Source organism: Bos javanicus, chromosome 26 (genome assembly GCF_032452875.1).
Source record: "Bos javanicus breed banteng chromosome 26, ARS-OSU_banteng_1.0, whole genome shotgun sequence".
In the NCBI taxonomy this organism is placed as follows: Eukaryota; Metazoa; Chordata; class Mammalia; order Artiodactyla; family Bovidae; genus Bos; species Bos javanicus.
In genome coordinates, this window is record NC_083893.1 from 41,187,054 (window position 1) to 41,210,393 (window position 23,340).

A 23,340-nucleotide genomic window follows, 5' to 3' on the forward strand; every position below is an offset into this window, starting at 1 on the left:
TAGTTCCCAACTTCAAAAAAATTTGTAAAGTTGTTTCTGCAAACTACCAAAAAATGCTAATGTCTAACAATACTTAATATTGGGTACAACTAGTTACTATTTAAATGTTAAGGAAAACACCCACCTCTTTCAATACACAATACTATCCTGGCAAATGTTTACACCATATAAACAGTTTACATTCCCATCAGCAATGTTTGAGGGTTCCAATTTCTCCACATCCTCACCAACACTTGGTGTTGTCTTCTGATTATAGGCATCCCAGTGAGTTTATGCTGGTATCTCACTGTGGTATTAATCTGCATTTCCCTAATGGATTGTGAGCATCTTTTCATGTCTTATTAGTGATTTATATGTCTTCATGGCAAAATATATAATCAGGTCTCTAATCTATTTTTTAACCAGTCTGCTTGTCCTTATTATTGCTAAGCTGTAACAGTTCTTTCTGTTACTGATTCTAATTTAATTTCACTTAGAACAGAGATTATTTCAATCCCTTTAAATTTACTGAGATTTGTATAATGTTATAGCATATAATCTGTCCTGGAGAATATTCCCTATATATACTTGAAAAAACATGTGTTTTTTCACTGTTGGGTACAGCTTTCAACGGGTATCAATTAAGTAGAAGTATATTAATAATTTTGTCCAAATCTTCTATATTGCTTGTAATTTTCTATTTGTTTTATCAGTTACTGAGAAAGTTGTTCTGAAGTCTCCAATTATAAGCAATGAATTTGACTACCTCTCTTTTCAGTTCCATGTATTCTGAGGTTCTGTTTTCAAGTGTATCCCATTTTGGATTACTGTCCTCATTTGATGAACTGACCATTTTATCATTATGAAATGTCCATTTTCCTTCTGCTAAGAGCCATTGCCCTGAAGTCTATTTTGTCAGGTATGAAGACAGCCACTCCTAACATAACATAATCATAATTTATTATGATTAGTATTTACATGGTATAGTTTACTCTGGTCTTTTACTTTTAACCTACTCATGCTTTCATATTTAAGTTGGATTTTCCTTTTCTTCTTTTATCTAGTCTAATTTTCTGCCTTTCAAATGGAATGTTTAGACCTGTAATGCCCAATAGGACAGCCAATGGCCACATGTGGCTACATAAGTTAAATAAAATCTAAAAAATTTTAAAATCAGTGCCTGAAGAGCACAGTGTCTATGTATGACCACTGGCTGCATACATGTTTTCAACTGTACAGACATAAAACATTTCCACAGAGCAGACTTTTGGTTTAGATCATTAATATTTAGTGTAGTGATTGCTATGGTTGGGTATAAGTGTACCTGTTTGCTATTTGTTTTCTATTCAACTCACTTGTCCTTTTTTTTTTACCTGTCTTTTTTCTCACCTTTGGGGAGACTGAAAACATGTTACCATTGCTTCTACCACTACTGGATTATTAACTCTCTTTGTTCTTTTTTTGTTAAGACTATTCTAGGGCAACAGTTTTTAACAGGGAGTCATTTTACTCCTTAGGGACACTTAGCAAAGTCTGGAGACATTTTGTTTCAACTCAGGGGAGGGTGCTACTGGCATCTCTAGGGTAGAGGCCAAAGACGTTGCTGAGCATCACACGATGCACAAGACAGGGCCCAGAAAAAACATTTACCCAACCCAAAATGTCAACAGTGCTGTGCTGGCATATCTCAAATTTTTCACTGTTTTCCTTCAAATAATATTATCATCACTTCATGTAATATAAGACATGTTGCTGTTTGGTCACTAGTAGATCTCGAACTCAACTAAACTACCTCTCCAGGTTCAATTTTCTTCATAAGGAAACTGGAAATAACTGCATAGACATTCTGTGAGAATAATGTAACCCAAGGGTACGCCCATATACTACAGGTGCTAACTTCTGGAAAAATTATTATGATAACTGCTAACGAAGAAGATCTTAAGCTATCTGGAATGAAGGAATAGGACATTCTTGAAGAGAATCCTAAGTGACCCACATTCCCACGTGGCTTAACTTTTCTTACAAATGCCTCTTCCAATAGTTCTCTACCTTCAAAATGATGGCGAGACTGCACCCTACTGGACTGGCTGGCAAAGTCTGACTTAGAATTTCAAGAATCTCTCAGCCTCTGATACATAATCCCTTTTATTTACCTACATTTAATTGAAGACATCTGTAGGTGGTGCCACACAAATGTAATTCAGGCTTAGGAAATGTCAATAAAAATGTCTGTAAGGGAGAGATGCCATGTAAACCTAGCAGGGGAACGCACATCAGCAGCTACAGAGCCACACGAAATTAGGAATATAATGGAAATATGCTGCCTGACTTGACGAGGTGATAAAAGCTCTTTTCCCATAAAGCTTAATGAGCTCTATTAGTCTTCAGCTTACAGGAATGTAAAAGGGTCAGCCCCACAGAGGGAAGTAACTGACTCTCCACACATGGCTCCATTCAAATGACAGCAGATCAAATTACTGATGTGATTACTATAACCTGACAATTTCGTTAGATTCATGTGGCAGTTAACTGTTTAGGACTTCCAACAAAGGAACATGGTTCATTCACAGTAGTTTTTGCGGAGAGAATGAAATTTAAAGTCTCCTTATTTTCAACTGCAAACCTCATATATTTTACTTCCTCTACTGAACTATTTTTATTTTATTCAAAATAAGGTATTTGGGGATTAACCATATTTGCAATTTTCCTTCTCTAGCTAAAGCATAAGCTTAATGGCAAAATTAAACATTTAGAGATTCTCAACATTCTTCTGCCTTGGCTTTGCTTTGGCTCTCAGGTTCTGCGCTGCAGCAAAGGAACAGAATCCTAAACTCAGCACTGCTGGAGACCTGGGGGGAGCAGTCACTAACTATGCCATCAGGTGGCCCCTGCGAAATTCCAAGCTAGAAAATACCAACAGAATGCTCTCAAAAAAAGAAAAAAAGATTAAAGTATTTCCCAAATGCTTCAAGAAAAGAAAGCGCATTGGTCATCTTCAATTTTGCTTCTTTTGCCTCTTCCATGTCCATAAATCCAGTAAGAAAAAAAGCTCAATTTAGTCAAGGTAAAATACAACTCCAGATCATTAAATGGAGAAAGCAGATTAGACAGAAAAGAACAGAAACTATCACTAAACTTTGATCATGATGCTTTCCTTTCTACTTTTCACCAAAGAATGAAGCTTCTACATAAAGATTCCCCAGCATTTAACCAGAATAATATATAATTTTTATAATATTTGTTTGGTACAAATCTAGGTGTATGGTTGGCACCATTCCAAGTCCTATGTATACTTGAGATCATCCAAAGGTGAAAAAAATAAAGATCTTGATCTTAAGTAGCTACAATCTAGCTGGGAAGAGAGACTGTTAACCATATTGAGACATAAATATTAGCCCGTGTGTGCTCTGGCAGCCCTGAGTTCTGCCAGATTATGCGGAAAAGCTTGCTACTCTCAGCCTTCGCGGTGCCTACTTACTTATTCCTTCATTCATTCATTCAACAAATGTTAGGGGAAGCACACTGATTGAAACTGTCCACCCTGGCCAGGCATCATAGTAACCATTTGCATAACCTGTTTTACGACAGGAGGTCCCGGTAAGGAACAAGGAACTAATAAGCCTCCACCAAGTGGAAGAGTTTGGAAAAGGTCAAAAGGAGACACTACATGTTCAACCACCTCCCAGAATCCTTCTCTCTGGCATCTACTTGGCTGAACAAGGCGTGCACCACCAGGAAGAACTCTGAGTCAGAACGATTGGCTAAAGACAACCCGGAAACTAATCCCATCACCATAAAACTGGAGACTGCGAGCCATGCGGCAGAGCAGTTCTCCTGGGTTCCCTTACCCTACTGCTCTCCATCCAGGTACCCTTTCCCAATAAAATCTCTTGCTTTGTCAGCACATGTGTCTCCTCGGACAATTCATTTCCGAGTTAGACAAGAGCCCAGTTTCAGGCCCTGGAAGGGGTCCCCCTTCCTACAACAAATACATATTCAGTGCTTCCTATGTATCAATTGTGTGCATCCTGTCGTGTCCAACTCTTTGTGACCCCATGGACTGGAGCCTCCCCAGGATCCTCTGTCCAAGGAATTCTCCAGGCAAGAATATTGGAGTGGGTTGCCATTTCCTACTCCAGGGCATATTCCCAACCCAGGGATCAAACCCACATGTCTTGCATTAGCAGGTGGACTCTTCACCCCTGCACCACCTGGGAAGCCCATGTATCAGTAGTACTTAACTACATATGTAAACACAGGAAGCAAGAGGAACAGGGTCCTCTCTTACTGAGCTTACACTTGAGAGAAATCTACCAGTGAGGGCTATTTAAAATATCTCTGCTATTGTTCAGTAACATCTTCAAACTGGTAGTTTGTCCCAGTGAGGCAGACATCAAGCTCCAGCCTCCTCATTTACTCCCTGTGTAGGTAAATTCATCTAGCCCAAACGCCTTCTGCTCAAAACTCCTATTCCTGGCAACTCCCCTGAGCTCTTGCTTAAATGAGAGTCCAGCATTAAGCATTATCAACATTAGCTCTTCTAAGCTCCTGCCACTCCCTTTTTTTCCCAAGACTAGACCCTGTTTTGACATTAAAGATTTCCCTGATGTACATCTCAGTCAAAAGACAACATTATACTTAAAAACTGATTCTAAGAGATTATATTAAGTACAATAATCATTTTATGACACTTTCCCAAACTGCCTTTTAACTATGCATGTTTTCATGAACCAAATCACGGATTTTTTTTTTTTTTAACAACATCAAATTTAATTTTTCCATCTTTTCCTTTGTGACAGTTCTCATTCTATGTTTAGAAAGCACTTTATCAACTAAAGAGTAGATTATATAATTTATATTGTCTTCAAGTTTCTTATGTTATAGTTTTAACTTTTACTGCTTTTACACCAAAATTCATTTAAAACTCTATGTGACAGGTATTACATTTAGCGTTTATCACACATTATCTCATTTCATTTTAATAACCCTGTAAGTATTATTATCATCTCCATTTTTTAGATTAATTGAAAGATGAAATGACTTGCTCACGGGTCACCCAACGATCTCTCATTTCAAAGCCCAGAATCTTTTCAAGCTGTGTTTCTCCCTGGTTGGTGGACGTAGAAAAGGGAACCAAACCTGGATGGTACTACCCCTCTGGTCTGCTCCGCTTCCCCTGAAACTCATTCAAGCTGGCCACCAGGAGGGCGGGCCACACCACATAACAACAGTAGCTTCAATAATCAGAGAATATAATATGGAAACAGAGAAGGGAACAACTGCCTCTATGTGGAGCAGTTAGAGGGCCTCGCAGACTACACAGCATCTAGGCTCGGCCTGAAGCAGGATGTGTCTGAAGAGGTTGGGGGCGGGGAAGGGAACAGAGTGAGGTAAACAACAGAGGCAAAAGGAAGGACAAGTGAAAGGCAGGGACAGTCTTGCCATGTGAGGCTGAAGGCACAGCCTGAGAGGAGAACACAAAATATCAGTAAGACTTGAATAGCACTTTATAAACTGCTCCCATGTCCACTGCCTCCTTTGAGAGGTAGAAATCATTATCTGCATATTAAAGATAAGCAAGCTGAGGCTCAGGGACGCTGTGACCACCCCGAGTTGTGTGGCTAGTAAGTGAAGACCTGGCCTGAACCTCGGTTTGGTACTGAGTCCAGTGTCCCTCCACGTGCCCCGCTGCTTCCCCTCTCCACTCCTTTCCCAAAGTCTCACCATCTTCTCCGATTAATTCCTTTTCAACCACAGCTCACACCCATATCTGGTTCTCTGATTATCTAAGTTTTTGTTATCTCACAATTTTATCACTGGATTTTCAGCTCTAAATTGCAGAACCATCATGAGAATTAGAGGAGAAAGTGAGTCGGGCACCTAGAAGTCTATCTGGGCTATAATGAAGCTCAATACAAGTAAGTCCTTTGCTCTTCCCTAATCAATTCACGGATTTTAAAAAGTTCTCTCAAACTAACTGAAACCTCCTTGGACGCAGCCTCTGCCCAGACTTCTCCAACTCCCCTTTAACACCAGGGCAGTTTACAGAGGATAAAGTCAATGTGAGACCGTTATGGGAGGAAGGAGACAAAACAAGGCTCTAAAATAGATTGATCTGGGCTTCTTTGACGGTTCAGTGGTAAAGACTTTGTCTGCCAGTGCAGGAGACACAGGTTCAATCCCTCATCTGGGAAGACCCCTATACACTGCAGAGCAACTAAGCCCATGCACCACAACTATTGAGCCTGTACTCTAGAGCCTGGGGGGTGGCAACTGCTGAGTCCATGTGCTGCAATCCTGAGTCCATGTGCCACAACCACTGAAACCTGTGCAACCTAGAGCATGTGCTCAGCAACAAGAAAAGCCACTGCAATGAGAAGCCCGAGCACCCCAATTACAGAGTAGCCCCTGCTGCTGCTGTGTCGCTTCAATCGTGTCCATCTCTGTGGCACCCCATAGATGGCAGCCCACCGGGCCTCCCGTCCCTGGGATTCTCCAGGCAAGAACACTGGAGCGGGTTGCCATTTGCTTCTCCAATGCATGAAAGTGAAAAGTGAAAGTGAAGTCGCTCAGTCGTGTCCGACTCTAGCGACCCCATGGACTGCAGCCTACCAGGCTCCTCTGTCCATGGGATTTTCTAGGCAAGAGTACTGGAGTGGGGTGCCACTGCCTTCTCCAAGAGAGTAGCCCCTACTCACCACAATTAGAGAAAGCCCGCACAGTGAAAAATAAATAAATAAAATAAAAAATAAATAAGTAAAATGGGCTGATTTCACTCTACCTGATAAAATGAGGGCAATCATCTATTGTGAAGGTGAATGGCCCTATAACTACTGGTCTCATTTATGGTATTGAAGAATATACATCCTGACAAAATGATCACTCCTAAATTATCAAATAAATGTCTCACAAAAGATACCAATAGCAATATTAAGGTCAATGATTTACAATATTAAGGTCACCTTACCTCCAAAGGTGAGCTGCAAAGGAATCTTGTGAACTGTAGAATCACATTCGAAGAGAATCAGTTTCATCCAATAAAGGAGCAGCAAAAGAGAACACACAAAAAAGAAAAAATTATTACAAAATTTTTCAAAAATGGCACATAAAGTGAACCTAAATGTCTATACATAATGCTTCATACACCATATAATTCATTTACAGAGTACAGAAAAGCTCAACCTAGACCATAGCATGAGTTTAAATATTTGTCAAAATCTGTATAAAAACAATAAAACAGATATTTTCTTTTTTAAACTTTTATGTCACAACCCTTATGCAATAAAACAATCCCTGTGTAATAAAGGAGGAATCGACAATATAAATGTCACAGGCAAAGTTATATAAATGCCTAACTTCAGAGAAGAAAAATATACAAACCAAAAAGGAAAGCAAGAAGAGGGAAATTAAAAAGTCAAAACCAAGAGAGCAGGTTGGGTAAGTGATAGTGAACTAAAGGGAAAGTTATTTCTCTAGAACCCAGGCTGTTCTGCCCTTCCTCTTTTTTCAACCTCATACACACATTTTTTCTCTCTTCTCTCTGACTTAAAAATTTCATAAATTATAAATTTATGGCCTATAAATTTCATCTGAAACTAAGTGTTACATGCTGTTTCTCAGCATTTAAATAAATAAACAAATTTTGGAACTGGGGAGGAGCCTGAAAAAATTGACAAAGTAAATCGCGGGTTAGCTCTGAGATGAGGACTGTTACATACCTTCATACATATTCATGATGGTAATCACGTTTTCTTAGATGTTATTTACAAAATCAACACTCCAAATCCTTTGAGACTTATTGTAATAATAAAAAAGCCAAGTAATATAAACTCTGGATCTTACTAAATGCAAATTAACTACACAATGTGATAGCAGGCCAGTTAGCAAGCACTCTTGAACTTCCTCTCCACAACAGAGCTAGCTAGTACTCACTGGGAATATAGATATTTTGATTCTCTTTTAGAGATACATACTGAAGTACTTCTCAATGAAATTACATGATCTCTGGGATTTCCTTTAAGAGCACGGGGGGTTGGAAGGCAGGTTATGGTGGGGAATGTGGAGACAGAACAAGAAGCGACACTATATGAAACTAGTGAGGACAGGAGATGAACATATGAAGATTCATTATACAAGTTTCTCTACTTTGTGAATGTTTACAATTTTCGTAATAAAGTTTAAAAAACATACCAGACATTTCCTACCTCCAAATCTAAAGCAAATAAATTCCTAAAAGATTACCAGTGTACGCCAAAGCCACATAATTAACTAGTAAGTATCATCTGGGCCTTAGATGATAGGGTATAATGCAATGTAGGCACTATTACGACTTTTCTCTTAATTTAAATGATATTAATATCCAACTCAATTATGTTAACTGCTAAAAGAGAACTTTCTGAAAGTGCAATATATACCAAAAGTTTTTAATTTCATAATGCTGATATGAAGCATATAATTCTAATGAAATTTAAATTGCAACCTTGATAGTCTTGGATTCTTTTTACATTAGCCCAGCATAAAATAATCTCTACCCTTTCTCCCAAGAGTAAAAAGTGCTAGTTGAAAGACTACCCAGTTTTCACAGTGGAGGAAAACGAGGCATGGTGCATTTTTATATTAAAGTTGAGAAAGTTTCTACTGTAGGCTTTCCATGCTTTTCTCCACTCTGTGCCTGTTAACTGTGTTATACATACTAAGGGAGAATTTAGAAGGATTTCTGGTTCAGTTGAAATTAATGAATTAATTATGATGGAAGTGTAAAATAAAATTCCTATTCTATGGGAAGACAAGAAAACTGTAAGCATAAAAAGCAGCGCCGTGCCCTCGGGCCTCCTCTCCGCCCTCTAAGACGCACTGTTTATCTGCATCACGCACCCATCACGCCTCCCCCAGGAGCAGAAATACCTGCTCAACCACGAAGAGAACATCCTCCCAGCACATCAAGACAACTGCTGCGAAGCTAACATTCCTTCTCGATCCTGTGAGGGGTCACACGACCCATCGCTTTGTACCTGCAGATCTGGGCTGTGTATCATTTAAAGCACAGGCCCCTCTGTCATAAAAGTTCTATAACTGTGTTTCGACTTCTAACAGGCAGAACAGTTCTTGGAGCTTCTGAATGGCTCCCAGGTTATAATCCTCATTTTAGCTTGAACAAAAGGTTCCATTTCTTTCTTAGATCAACTGGACTGATTACTTTTTTGTCTGACAGAAGTCACTTTAAATAACGGAAGAATAGCAAATACTCTCCAAGAAAACTACCGTCTCCTTGAAACTCAAATAATTTACATCTTCGTCATGTATATATGTAACATTCCTGTCAGTTTTTTTCAAAACAGACCTAAAAATTCTTTTCCTGTTTGATGCTGCCAAAACATGAAATATATAAATTTCTCAATCAGCAAGGCTGTATAAACAGAATAACAAATCACAAGGCACGCATTCACCATCCTATTCACAGGACATGAGAAAGGATGAAAATGCTTCACCTACTTTATTTTTAGTGCACCAGAAAAACCCACTGCTATTTTCCCTCCGGTTAATTACTAGTATTTAGTAAATTCATTCATAATGAATGACACATAATATATTCAGTAGAAAAGAAGGTAATACTTTGAAAAACAACAATCATTAAAAGGCAGATATAATTTGTAAAGTACATTTTGTGTATACACTAAAATTGATAACGAAAACAGACACCTTTTTAACAAATACCATGAAGTTAGATCAGTATCAAAAATGGTTCAATTTTGCTGTGAATGTAAACGTCTCTAAAAACAGAGCCAGTTATAATGTAGGGGGAGCAGAATTTGCCACCCCAAAATGTGTCTGTTTGGAATATTATTTAAGCTTGTTATTTTTAAGACATAGCAGACTGGAGAAAACTCTGAAAACCAAGAAGGAGTTGCCTCTTTGCAAGAAAATATTTATTATACATCGGTAATGGAAATCTCCATTTGTAAGGGTGTCTCCCTTGCTATACCTGAAAGAGGAAGAAAATGTAGCCACCCTACCAAATACATAGAAATAAAAATAGCAAATTAGGTGACAGAGGAATATGTTTCAAATAAAGGAATAAGATAAAACCCTAGAAGAAGAATGAAGAGAAGTGGAGATACGCCATCTATCTGATAAAGAGCTCAAGGTAATGATCATAAATAAGCTCAAAGAACTTGGGACAGAACGGATGAACAGAGTGAGAAGTCAGATGTTTTTAACAAGGAGAAAATGTCAAATACAAAAAAGAACCAGAGATGAAGAACACAATAACTGAAATAAACAATAACACTACCAGGCATCAACAGTAGATTAGATGACAGAGAGGAAGAGAGCGGCAAGCTGGAAGGTAAACAGTGGAAATCACTGAAGCTAAACAGAAAAAAAGAGTAAGGACTTCCCTGGTGGTCCAGTGGTTAAGAATCCGTCTGCCAACGCAGGGGACACAGGTTCACCATCCCTGCTCCAGGAAGATCCCACATGCCGTGGAGCAACTAAGCCCATGCACCTCAACTACTGAGCCCACATTATAGAGTGTGAGGCGCAACTACTGAGCCCAGGAAACTAGAGAAAGCCGCACGCAGCAACAAAGACCCAGCGCAGTCAAAAATCAATCAATCAATAAATTTTTGAAAACAGAAATGAGGACAACTTAAGAGACTTCATGCAGCATCACAGGTACTAACATTCTCGTGTGCAGGGGTCCCAGAAGGACGAGAGGGAGACAAAGGGTAGAGAACATACACATACATACTATCAACAGCTGGAAACTTCCCTGACCTGTAAGAGGAGTCAGACATCTACGTCCAGGAAGCACAGACAGCCCAAACAGGATCAATGGAAAGATCACACAAAAGACACATCATACTTAAAATGGCAAAAATTAAAGATAAAGCTACAACAAAGGAGGCAAGACTACACAATGGGGGAAAGACAGTCTCTTCAATAAATGGTGTTGGGAAAACTGGACAGCTAAATGGAAAACAATCAAACTGAACTACTCTCTCACATCAAGCACAAAAGTAAATTTTAAATGCATTAAAGACAGATTTATTTAAAAAAATATTTTATTGTAGTTGATTTACACTGTTGTATTAATTTCTACTGTACCGCAAAGTGACTCAGTCATACATATATATAAATTCTTTTTCATACTCTTTCCCATAATGGTTTATCACAGGATATTGAGTACAGTTCTCTGTACGACACAGTAGGACCCTATTGTTTATCCATTCATCTAAAATAGTTTGCATCTGCTAATTCCAAACTCCCAATCTTTTCCCCCCACCCTTCTTCCTCCGTGGCAACTGCAAGTCTCTTCTCCATGTTAAGATTTCAATTTAAATGTAAGATGTGAAACCACAAAATTCTGGAAGAAAACAGAGACAGTAACTCTTTGACATCAGTCTTAGTAATATTTGGGGGGGATGTCTCCTCAGGCAAGGGACATAAAAGCAAAAATAAATAAGACTATTTCAAACTAAAAAACCTTTGTGCACAGAGAAGGAAATTATCAACATAATGAAAAGGTTATCTACTGAATAGAAGATATCTGCAAACGATGTATCTGGTACAGGGTTACTATCCAAAATATACAACCCAACATCAAGAAAACAAACACCCAGATTAAGAAATGGGCAGAGAAACTGACTAGACATTTTCCAAACAAGATATACAGATGGCCAACAGGCACATGAAAAGATGCTCAACATCACTTATCATCAGGGAAATGCAAATCAAAACCACAGTGAGGCAGCAACCTCACACCTGTTAAAATGGTTATTACCAAAAAGACAACAAACAACAAGTACTGGCAAGAATGTGGAAAAAAGGGAACCCAGGTGCACTGCTGGTAGGAATGTAAACTGGCACAGCCACTATGGAAAACAGCACAGAGATTCCTCAGTTAAAAATAGATGTACCATATGATCAAACAATTCCATTCCTATGTATTTAACCAAAGAATATGAAAGCACTAATTCAAAAAGATATATGCACCCCTATGCTCACGGCAGCATTATTTATAACAGCTAAGAAACAAAAGCAACCTAAACGCCCATTAACAGATGGATACGGCGATGTGGTATACACATACATACACACACACACACACACACACGCACAAAATGGACCTTTCTTTTTCGCTGCGCCATGCGCCATCTGGGATATCTTAATTCTCTGACCAGGGATCGAACCTGCGCCCCCTACAGTGAAAGCGTGGAGTCTTAACTACTGGACCATCAGGGAAGTCCTCACACAATGGAATATCACTCAGCCATAAAAAACTGAATCTTCTGATGCCTTTCAATCTTTCAATCTAAGATCCTACAAGCCATGTGGCCTTAAACAATTACTTAATTAAAATGAAATCTTGCCATTTGCAAAAAATGGATAGAGCTAGTACTCTTGCCTGGAAAATCCCATGGACGGAGGAGCCTGGTGGGCTGACGTCTATGGGGTCGCTGAGGGTCGGACACGACTGAGCAACTTCACTTTCACTTTCATTCATTGGAGAAGGAAATGGCAACCCACTCCAGCGTTCTTGCCTGGAGAATCCCAGGGAAGGGGGAGCCTGATGGGCTGCCGTCTATGGGGTTGCACAAAGTCAGATACGACTGAAACGACTTAGCAACAGCAGCAGAGGATATTATGATAAATGAAAGAAGTCAGAGAAAGAAAAATACAGCAGGATTTCACTCATATTTGGAACCTAAAAAACAAAACAAATGAATAAACAGAAAAAGTTATAGACACAGAGAACAAACAGGTGGTTGCCAGAGGGGAAGAGGGTGAGTGGGGAGAGAAGTAGCTGAGGGAAATTAAGAGGTACAAACTTTCAGGTGCAAAATAAATGAGTCACAGGTATGAGCTGTATAGTACGTGGAGTATAGTCAGTAACAGTGCAACACTTTGGTATGGTGGCAGATCATAATGACAGTTACCACGGTGATCATTCTGAAATGCACAGAAATATCAAACTGCATGTTGTGTAACAGGAACTAACACAGCCTTGTAGAAGAGTTATATTTCAAAAACAAAAACTCATAGAAAAAGAAGTCAGATTTGTGGTTACCAGAGGTAGCGGTAGGGGGAAGGAAAACTGGATAAAGGCAAGTCAAAAAGTACAAACTTCCAGTTATAAGATAATTAAGTACTAGAGTTGTACACACAACATGATAAACGTCATGAACGCTGCTCTGTGCTATATATGAAAATTTTTAACAGTAAATCCTAAGAGTTCTCATTGCAAGGAAAAAAATTTTTTTTATTTCTTTAATTTTGTATCTTAATGAGATGATGGATGTTTACTAAACTTATTAAGATCATCAGTTCATGGTGTCAGTCAAATCGTTACACTGTACATCTTAAACTTATACAGCTCTGTATGTCAATTTTTATTTTTCAATAAAACTGGGGAAAAAAAGAGGAAAGGGATACATACAGATCAATATTATCGCTACGAAGTCACTCACTAACTTTGCTTCTCTTGCAGCATTCTGACTCACCACTCCTAGTACCGTTATTCTATTAACCATCAGCAGCCTATCTCCTAACACCTCATTCCTTTCAGAGAAGCACTTAATGCTTACCAAAATTTTCTAAACAGTTTTCCAAGCACACAAAATTGCATTTAAACCTCCTGTCACTTACAATTAGTAAATTCTTTCTTTTTCCAAGACTTGTTATTAACAATGTCAGTTTTGGGGGGCAGAAAGGAGTGGGGGAATAAAAAGAATACACACTACTAATTTTGCCAGAATAGCCCAGGAAAACTATTAATATAATCCACTATTTATCTTTACAACGTTAAGTATCAATATATAAGTAATTTAAGCTAATATCTTCCTGAAATGCCTTTTTCTGTGTAATAAGGATCATGTTAAGTTCCTACATAAAGAAGCACCAAACAGCATATTTTATAAGGTAAGCCACAGTTTTCCCCCTAAACCAAAGAATATCAGTGAGGTGTACCTATTTGTCAAAGTGGAATTCTAAGTCTTAAAACTGCTCACATGAATTATCCAGAATTTTCTCGCATTAACAAAATACTTCTGCTGCTCCTGTTTCTTGGCCTGTCACCCTGGTACATGGTGTGCTGTGCTGTGCTCAGTCACGTCTAATTCTTAAAAAAGAAGTCTGACCATATTAGGCTATGATCTAATAAGATATTTCTTTAAAATTTTATAACAAACAAGCTAAATCATACAAAATGTAAAATATTAATGTTTTTCTATCAGGAATATGGAAGGTTTAATTAAGAGTCACATATAATAAGCTAAACTCTCTCCCTACCCCATTTAAGAAGTCATCAACAGAATGAAATTAAACCTGTACATAATAGGAAGTCAAAACTAATGTTTGAGAACTAAGATCCTGTTTATCCTAATTTTAGTGGGGAGTAAAAAGAGCAGATTTAGGTAATTCTGCAAATTCACCTTTATAGATATTCCCTATTCCATTTGTGAGCAATGCAGCTGAAAGACATGACCACCTGTACTGCCTTTTCTGGTTAGACCTTAGAACCTTGGACAGGACATGAAGCTTCAGTAAATCTTAAAAGATGACAATGAAAGCCTTATTTACAGTCTAACATATTCAAACCTCTGTCTTCTGAGCCATTACATTTTTTTTTTCCTGACAGAAAGAACAGTGATCTTAGAATTAGTCTGGAATCTTACTAGCTCTAGCTACTTGAGTACTTAAATTATCTTAGTTTTCTATCCACAAAACGATTTCAGCCTAATCACCTTCACCGATGGTGTCCTCTAGCATGCCAAGTTCCCAAGACACTCTAAAAAATGACTCCGTGGCCAAGTAAGTTTGAGAAATGCTGCATACTATTGCTGTCTCATCTCCTCTCCTTCATCTTACAGAAAGAATACAAGATATACAGACAAATTACAGGCCCTGAGAATCCCTGCAGTCAAACAAAAAACTATACTGTATCCCAACATAGCTGGAACAACAAAAAACCCTTCAGCTTATTTTAATCTAGTGCTTTGCAAAATTACATAACCAGAGTTCTGTTTGTTGGTTGGTTTTTAATTTCATGTAACATTTATTACCATTTCACAGAACCAATATTCCACAATTCTTATTCTAAGAAACACTGGTCACTGCCAGCTCAGAACCGTTTTGCCCCATCTATACTTAGTAGAAATGCTTACTGAAAATATTCAGCATGGCTGTTTAGTGTCTGAAAAATCTAATATAAACTATCAATGAGTCAATGGCTCTTTCCCCCCACTGTAATTAAGAGTCGTGGTCCCCAGCCACTAATATCTCTTAAGGGGATCCTTGTAAGATTTAGCACTTTGGAATGGTGAAGGGACTAACACTCAAGTCCACACCATGAAAAGAACTATAATAAATGACTCTTAAAAAATTAATACCTGCCCAGAATCACAAAAGTCCATTAACACTAACACACAGAGTGAGCTATAAACGTTTTGCTCATAGTGTTGATTCCAGTTTGCTAATGCACATCCTAATTAGTGAGCTACTTCAGTGCATATTCTTTTACTACTTGCAACTCTTCCCCCAATTTCTAAGCGCAACAGGGATTTGAGCTATAATTAAGTCATTCACTAACACCTACCTCATGTGTTCACTCTAATAATTGAATATTTTATAAATAGTGGCTCTGTATCCATTAACACAAATAGTGTACATCTGAACTTATTAAAACTTCATTATTTACTACCTCCAACTTTGGTGTTTGTTTCTAAAATTAAAAGGTTACATTTGAAACATGAGTCTATAAATCCAGGGAAGAAAGTCCTAATTCTATAGCTTGAAGAGGTGCACTCAAAGAGAACGGAATCTAAAAGAATTTTGTTGCTTTTCAACACTATCAGCAGTGAAAAAAATCACCACAGAGTGTACATCAAAATGCAAAGAAAAGGGGTTCTTGGTAAAGTCCCCAAAAGGAATGCCCACAAGAGAGACACAAGTGCCGGTGGCGCCGTGTGCTGAGCGGCTCGCTTCTCTGATGAGAGGGTCATTCTACCCCAGGACCCTGTCACCCGCTTGTTTGTAATATTAAGTAAGTTAAGCACCAGCACAAAATATGAAAAAACTCTCACAAGAAGTGTGGAAGCAAGTTTAGAAGTATGTTTAAGAGAAAAGGTACCTTAGCATTTCTTTAAAGTCAATGTTGGGACCAAAGTTTTATGTAGTAAGAGAAACCTTGACATCTGTTGCTTTCTTAATCTATAAATTAAGTGTACAAAAATGCAACAAAATGGGAAAGCTTTAAAATTCCATTCTTCTTACAGTATACTAACACATATATATGGAATTTAGAAAGAGGGTAACGACAACCCTGTATGCGAGACAGCAAAAGAGACACAGATGTATAGAACAGTCTTTTGGACTCTGTGGGAGAGGGAGGGGGGGATAATTTGGGAGAATGGCATTAAAACATGTATAATATCATATAAGAAACGAATCGCCAGTCCAGGTTTGATGCAGGATACAGGAAGCTTCGGGCTGGTGCACTGGGATGACCCAGAGGGATGGTATGGGGAGGGAGGTGGGAGGGGGATTCAGGATGGGGAACACGTGTACACCCGTGGCAGATGCATGTTGATGTATGGCAAAACCAACAGAATATTGTAAAGTAAAAAAATAATAATAATTAAAAAAAAAATTTTTTTAATTCCATTCTTCTAAAAATAGTTGCCTAGGTATTGAATATAGGCATTTCCAGATTGGGAAAAGATATTTAGAATATACATGTACAGGCAGCCCTCCATACTCTCCCATCCACAGACTCAATCAACCACAGATGGACTATATATATATATATATATATATTTTGTTTTTTTTTAAATTTCAGAGAGGTCCAAAAAGAGCACATAATATGTAAAAATCCAATAAGTTGTACATCTAAGATTTGTGCACCTCACTATATATAAACTTAAGAATTAACTTTAGGGTTTCCCTGGGGGTCCAATGGTTAAGAATCTGCCTTGCAATGCAGGGGACAGCGGTTTGATTTCTGGTCCAGGAGGATCCCACGTGCTGCAGGGCAACTAAGCCCATGCACCACAACTACAGAGCCTGTGCTCTGGAGCCCACGGGCCACAATTACCGAAGCCCACAGGCCCCAGAGCTTGTGCTCCACAATAAGAGAAGGCACTGCAGTGAAAAGCCCACGCGCCACAGCTGGAGAGTAGTCCCCACTCACGGCAACTAGAGAAGCCCATGAGCAGCAACCAAGACCCAGTGTAGCCAAATCAATCAATAAACATTTTAAAAAACTATTTTAAAAAAAGGAGATAGTATTCAATTTCTCCTGGGGAATTTTTGTCAAAATCATTGAAATCACAGAATTTTACAGAGGAGGAATCTTGGCAGTTATCTAATCCAACTCCTTTAGTTTACACCTAGATAAACTGTGGTCCAAAAATGTTACATTATTTTACAATCAGCAACAAAACTAGGGTTAGAACCTAGATGCTTTTTCCAACCCATGATTCCCTTTGTTATACCCATCACTAAAGAGCACTATTCATTAGAATTGACGAAGGAAGCAACAAAGCCCAGGGGTACCAAGTCTCAGTGCTATAAAACAACACTAAGATGTGGTGATATATAGGTGTTGAGGTAACAAGTCTACAACAAAACATAAACATTTTTACGATAATGAATATCTGTCAATGAACAGCAAAAATGGGAGATTAGAAAAACAAAACCTTCAGAAGCGTCACAGAGATGCCCTACTCTGTTTTCCGGCCTCAGCAGTGCCCCTGCTGCTCTGTGAACATGTCAGGCCTGAGATGTACCACCCAGAGATACACACAGGTGCACGCTCTTCATCCAGGGGTCTGCCAAGGAGCCCCCTCCTCAGAGCCTCTCCTGACATCCTCATATAATTATCCCCGTCTCTCACCTCCTCTTCCCTTTTCTCGTTAGCGCACATTATCCTGACACTGTACAGCATACTGCTTGTTTATTCATCCTCCTCAGTTCAGTTCAGCCGCTCAGTCGTGTCTGACTCTTTGCGACCCCATGAACCGCAGCACACCAGGCCTCCCTGTCCATCACCAACTCCCGGAGTCTACCCAAACCCATGTCCATCGAGTCAGTGACGCCATCCAACCATCTCATCCTCTGTCGTCCCCTTCTCCTCCCACCCTCAATCTTTCCCAGCATCAGGGTCTTTTCAAGTGAGTCAGCTCTCCACATCAGGTGGCCAAAGTATTGGGAGTTTCAGCTTCAACATCAGTCCTTCCAATGAACACCCAGGACTGATCTCCTTTAGGATGGACTGGTTGGATCTCTTTGACCATAGCCTTGACCAGACGGACCTTTGTTGGCAAAGTAATGTCTCTGCTTTTTAATATGCTGTCTAGGTTGGTCATAACTTTCCTTCCAACCATCCTCCTCACTATCACATAATCACCCCTAGGCAAAGAGCGTTTCTCTCCCATTCCCTGTGCTACATCCCTGGAGCCTAAAGTGACACCTGGCACACAGGAGGGACTCAGCAAATATTTGCAGCTTAATTGCCTAGATGCATTCATTCATTTGTAAATTGGATTAATCAATTCATAAACAAGTAAATGAATTTTCAACTCTTTTTGCCTATTATGTCTTCATGGCCACTGGCTACTTTGCAAAACTGGGTCATCTGCCCAAGGTGAGATGCCACAGAGATGCAGTCATCAGTAACCTAAAGTTGGTATCAAGTGAAGAAACACCAGTGTGCTTTTCATCAGATCTCCCCAGGACCACCTATGTCCTCAATACACTCCTTTAATTTCCTGCAGAGAAACTTCCAATATTATTTCTGACGAGCAACTACTCAACAGATTACTGAGGACAAAACTAGGTATCACTTAAATGGCACTAAATTGATAAAGGAATTCAAATTGACCTTGAAAAATGGGTATCTTTCAAAAATCTGAATGACATGAATTAGGGATAGCAGAAAATACCACAAAACCTTGAAATAAAAATTAGCAAGAAAGCACAGCCAAAATAAAATTACTTTAAAAGCTCTCTGACCACAGCACTAAGAGACTGGAAATATTATCAGCAACTGACTTATTATTAAAAATACTTGACTATATTAACAACCATACTAATAATGGTTATAGGCACTACTTCACATACGTATCAGACCAACCAATTCCAAGCAAGATCAAATATCTCCACATCATGCCAGGTACATATACTGGATTAACCAAAAAGTTCATTTGGGTTTTTCAATAAGATGCTATGGAAAAACCTGAATGAATTTTTGGGGCAACCCCGTATTTCCAGTACTCTTTAAATATTATCGCCATTTTAACATTTTAAACATTAATGCAAACTTCTGAAAAGAAGCCTTTAAAATACTGGCTAGTTAAAATGTACAGAGGACCATGTCTTATTCATCTATGCATCCCCAGGACCTACCACGGTGACTGGAACATGCTGGGAATCACATATTTATATGACTGGCTGAACAGAACAATCACACTCCTCCACAGACAAGGAGCCACTCTAAGTGTGAAACTTTGAGCTATTTCTAGAATGACTGTCATGGAAAAGCCAGTGTGTACGTTACTTTACAGACAATATTTATAGACCTAGACATATTCTGGATTTTTAAAATCACATATATAATGTATATATTTTACTTTTATAATTAACTACTGACTGGAAGGAAATCAACTGCTTTTTAATCATGCAAGCAGTTAGCTAAGTTATTTGGCATATCAAATGAATTTCCACAGCAAAAACACAAACTTTCCTTGTTTAGGCCAGCCAGTCCTCAATAGGTGGCATTGTTCACTTGTCAAGTCATTACCAGGAGGTCGTAAAACCAGAGGCTCCTCAGACTTAATGGAAAAAGCAGACCTGAAATACAAAAACTACAGACAAACGACAACGGTGCTCCCAACAAGATGATCCCTTTCACGTGAGCTCTGCACACACTAAAATGTACTTAACTTTCTCAACACTCTCCCTCAGCTTTTACTTCGTACAAGACAACTGTCAAGAGCTTTGACATCATATGAATTTTCCTTTGGTTTCACATCACAGGTTTCAAGAACACATTTTCTTTCTTGTAGTTTTCCATTTGGCAACAGTGAGTTCTCTCTCCAGCTGTTTCTGAAAAATGGTCAACTCAGCTGCCCATTCATTCAATGAATGTTCCACTGGGCATCTACTCCTTTCCTGGCACTCTGCATTGTGCATTTCTTTTGACTCTGGCAGAGAATTTTTGTAAGTCAGTGTATGAACACAAATTATAGCACAGATTATGGTGGTCTAATAAAATATAGCTTATTTTTCAAAAGGAGGGATCTATTCGCAGAGTAAGCAAGAAGCTCCACCACCAGAGGCAAGGCACAGAAACATCCACAGTTCCTTTATTTCCAGTTCTAAGTAAGGCAATTAAGAAATATACACATGAATCTTCACCAAATGATATATTTTAGAAGTTGCAGGTGGTATAATAGGATTTTAAAGAGTAAAATTACACGTTGATGAACCAAACTGAATGGTTTTGAGTATTACTACTTTTGTCTTTTGAAAGAACTAATTCTAATTTAATATTAAAATTTAAAACATATGCGATCTTTTAATTCAAACAAATCTAAGAATTAAAATGGAAGAACAAAATGAGGAAAACTATAATTTGCAAATGCTGGCTGGATGAACCAGAAGTATCACTTGTCTGCCCTTGAGCTCGGTGTCTCTGATGCTTCCAAATGGTTTGTCATCGTCCACAGCCCAGCAACTCGTTTAGCTGATGATTATCTAGCCAAGCACCTTTACCCTGACTTAGTTCTCATGAGCCCCATGTGCTGTTCTCCCCATGCTCACAAACGAGGAACCTGAAGAGTGGAAGCAGAGGAAGCAGAAACCTGCTCCAAGCCACACAGGTAGTAAGTGGGGAAGATGAGACTTAAGGCAAGTGTCTGATCCGAGTCCACACTGTTACCTATGATGCTCCTCAGACTACCTGTCATCAATATTCTCATCCAAAATGTCCAGAACGATAAACACACCAAGGCTATCTACTAGTACTGGTATCATCTTCACACTATTCAAGCCAGATCATTTATCACAGGGCACGTCTCTCCTCCTGCAGGTGGTTAATCAAGAATCAGCGTCCACTCAGTGCCACACATTAAATTTGACACCAAACATCCTGCTCACAGTCTCATTCCTCAGCTTCCAGAAGACAGTATAAGTAGCTACATATTAAGTATAAGCTATTATATTAAAGTATACCTGAACTAGAGATCAATTAGCAAACTACGCTAGAATGTCAGACATTCAAACTACAGAAGAAAGCTAAAAAGGCTAAAATGAGGACTCAAAAGGCATGCCCTAGTGCTTCTGCCCCAGCATGCGGAGGAAACCCTCCAGCTCCCTTTCCCATTTTCCCCTTGACTGTTAGTTAACTTTACTAACAATTAACTTGGTGATCCAGTTTCCAAGCCAGTAACTAAACCATCCTCTCTTCTCTTACACCTGTTCTGCCTTCCTTTAGTTACCTGCTGCTGACCTATTGTGTAATTTGCTCATTTAGTACAGCTACTCTCAAATGACTACCTCTGACCACTCCCTCCCACCATAGGGTGTGAGTGCCACAAGAGCAAGGGATCACTGATCTGACTTACTCATTTGCTCACCAGAGCAAATGCCTCTCAGACACCACAAGGCACACAGCATGTGCTCAATAAATATTTTTACAAACACATCAAGAAACCACAAATGAGGAAGGGCAAGAATGCCAAACTAGAAAAACACCGCAAAAACCAAGTGCAAAAAGAGAAGGGAAACAGGATGAAAGAGAGTAACTTTAGAAAAAAAAAGCAGTTGGTGTGAGGGCATGTGGTACGTAGAAATGCTGCGATGGCAGAACGTGCCTGAGGATGTGAGTGCCACTGTCGCACGTCTTGCTCAGTGCTCTGGGACAGGAGGCAGAGAAGCACACGACACATTTGGAAAAGACTCATTTCAAACGAGCAGAATACATAAAAGCTTAACAATGAAAATGTTTCAATTGTCTGGAAACTTTGCTTTCTGTGTAACAGTTCATTCACTGGTGTCGGTTATTTGAGGTTAATTATCTCAGCCCACTTTTATGCTTTCACACAGCAACACCATGGTCTAGGGCAAAAAGCTCTTAAATTTGGAGACACTGCTCTGCCACTCACCACCTGTGTTACCCTGGACAAATTAATTCTCGAAGTAAGAGGAGTGAATCCATACCCTCTACGCAACCATGAAGGTCCTTCCATCTCTAATGCTTTATGATGCTATGATTTTATGATCCGAAGCTATGATTTTATGATCTGAGACGAGTTTTGGAAATTCTTGACCTAAAGGAAAAAATGTTCCCACTGCTGGTTTAACTCTACCCCTATGCATCTTCCTCAGAATTAACAGGATGACATGGGGATAAAACCATGGCCTCTGTTCTAATTTAAGTAAATGATTTTAAAATTTTGATAATTTAACTATTATTAATAAAAAATGTTATGCAGCACACCTCAAGAGAGACTATGACACAAAACTGTCCTGATTTAGGGGCTACTCACAGAACGAGGCTTTTCTGACTAAACTGTACAAATGTTGCCCTCTACTTCAAGCCCTCTACTTGACTCAAAAAGTAGCCTGAAAAAATATCTTAAGATTTCAAAATGCTCACCCTTTGCCATCACTCAAATTCTATTGATTATGACAGTTAGGTATTTATACAATAGTATAGTATATACCAGAGATCAAATTGCCAACATCTGCTGGATCATGGAAAAAGCAAGAGAGTTCCAGAAAAACATCTACTTCTGCTTTATTGACTATGCCAAAGCCTTTGACTGGGTGGATCACAAGAAACTGTGGAAAATTCTGAAAGAGATGGGAATACCAGAACACCTGATCTGCCTCTTGAGAAATTTGTATGCAGGTCAGGAAGCAACAGTTAGAAGTGGACATGAACAGCAGACTGGTTCCATATAGGAAAAGGAGTTCGTCAAGGCTGTATATTGTCACCCTGCTTATTTAACTTCTATGCAGAGTACATCATGAGAAACGCTGGACTGGAAGAAACACAAGCTGGAATCAAGACTGCTGGGAGAAATATCAATAACCTCAGATATGCAGATGACACCACCCTTATGGCAGAAAGTGAAGAGGAACTAAAAAGCCTCTTGATGAAAGTGAGAGTGAAAAAGTTGGCTTGAAGCTCAACATTCAGAAAACAAAGATCATGGCATCCGGTCCCACCGCTTCATGGGAAATAGATGGAGAAACAGTGGAAACAGTGTCAGACTTTATTTTTCTGGGCTCCAAAATCACTACAGATGGTGACTGCAGCCATGAAATTAAAAGACGCTTACTCCTTGGAAGGAAAGT

At 39.0% G+C, this 23,340-nt stretch overlaps 1 protein-coding gene across 12 annotated transcripts in view; it reads right to left on the reverse strand.

Annotated features, from left to right (window-relative positions):
* ATE1 (arginyltransferase 1) overlaps nt 1-23,340 on the reverse strand; it is a 161,047-nt gene that overhangs the window by 107,820 nt on the left and 29,887 nt on the right. For all 12 annotated transcript variants that reach the window (XM_061403687.1, XM_061403686.1, XM_061403693.1 and 9 more), the window contains one exon: nt 6,947-6,979. In XM_061403687.1, coding sequence (XP_061259671.1) covers nt 6,947-6,979 — 33 coding nt within the window. The remainder of the gene's footprint in view (nt 1-6,946; nt 6,980-23,340) is intronic.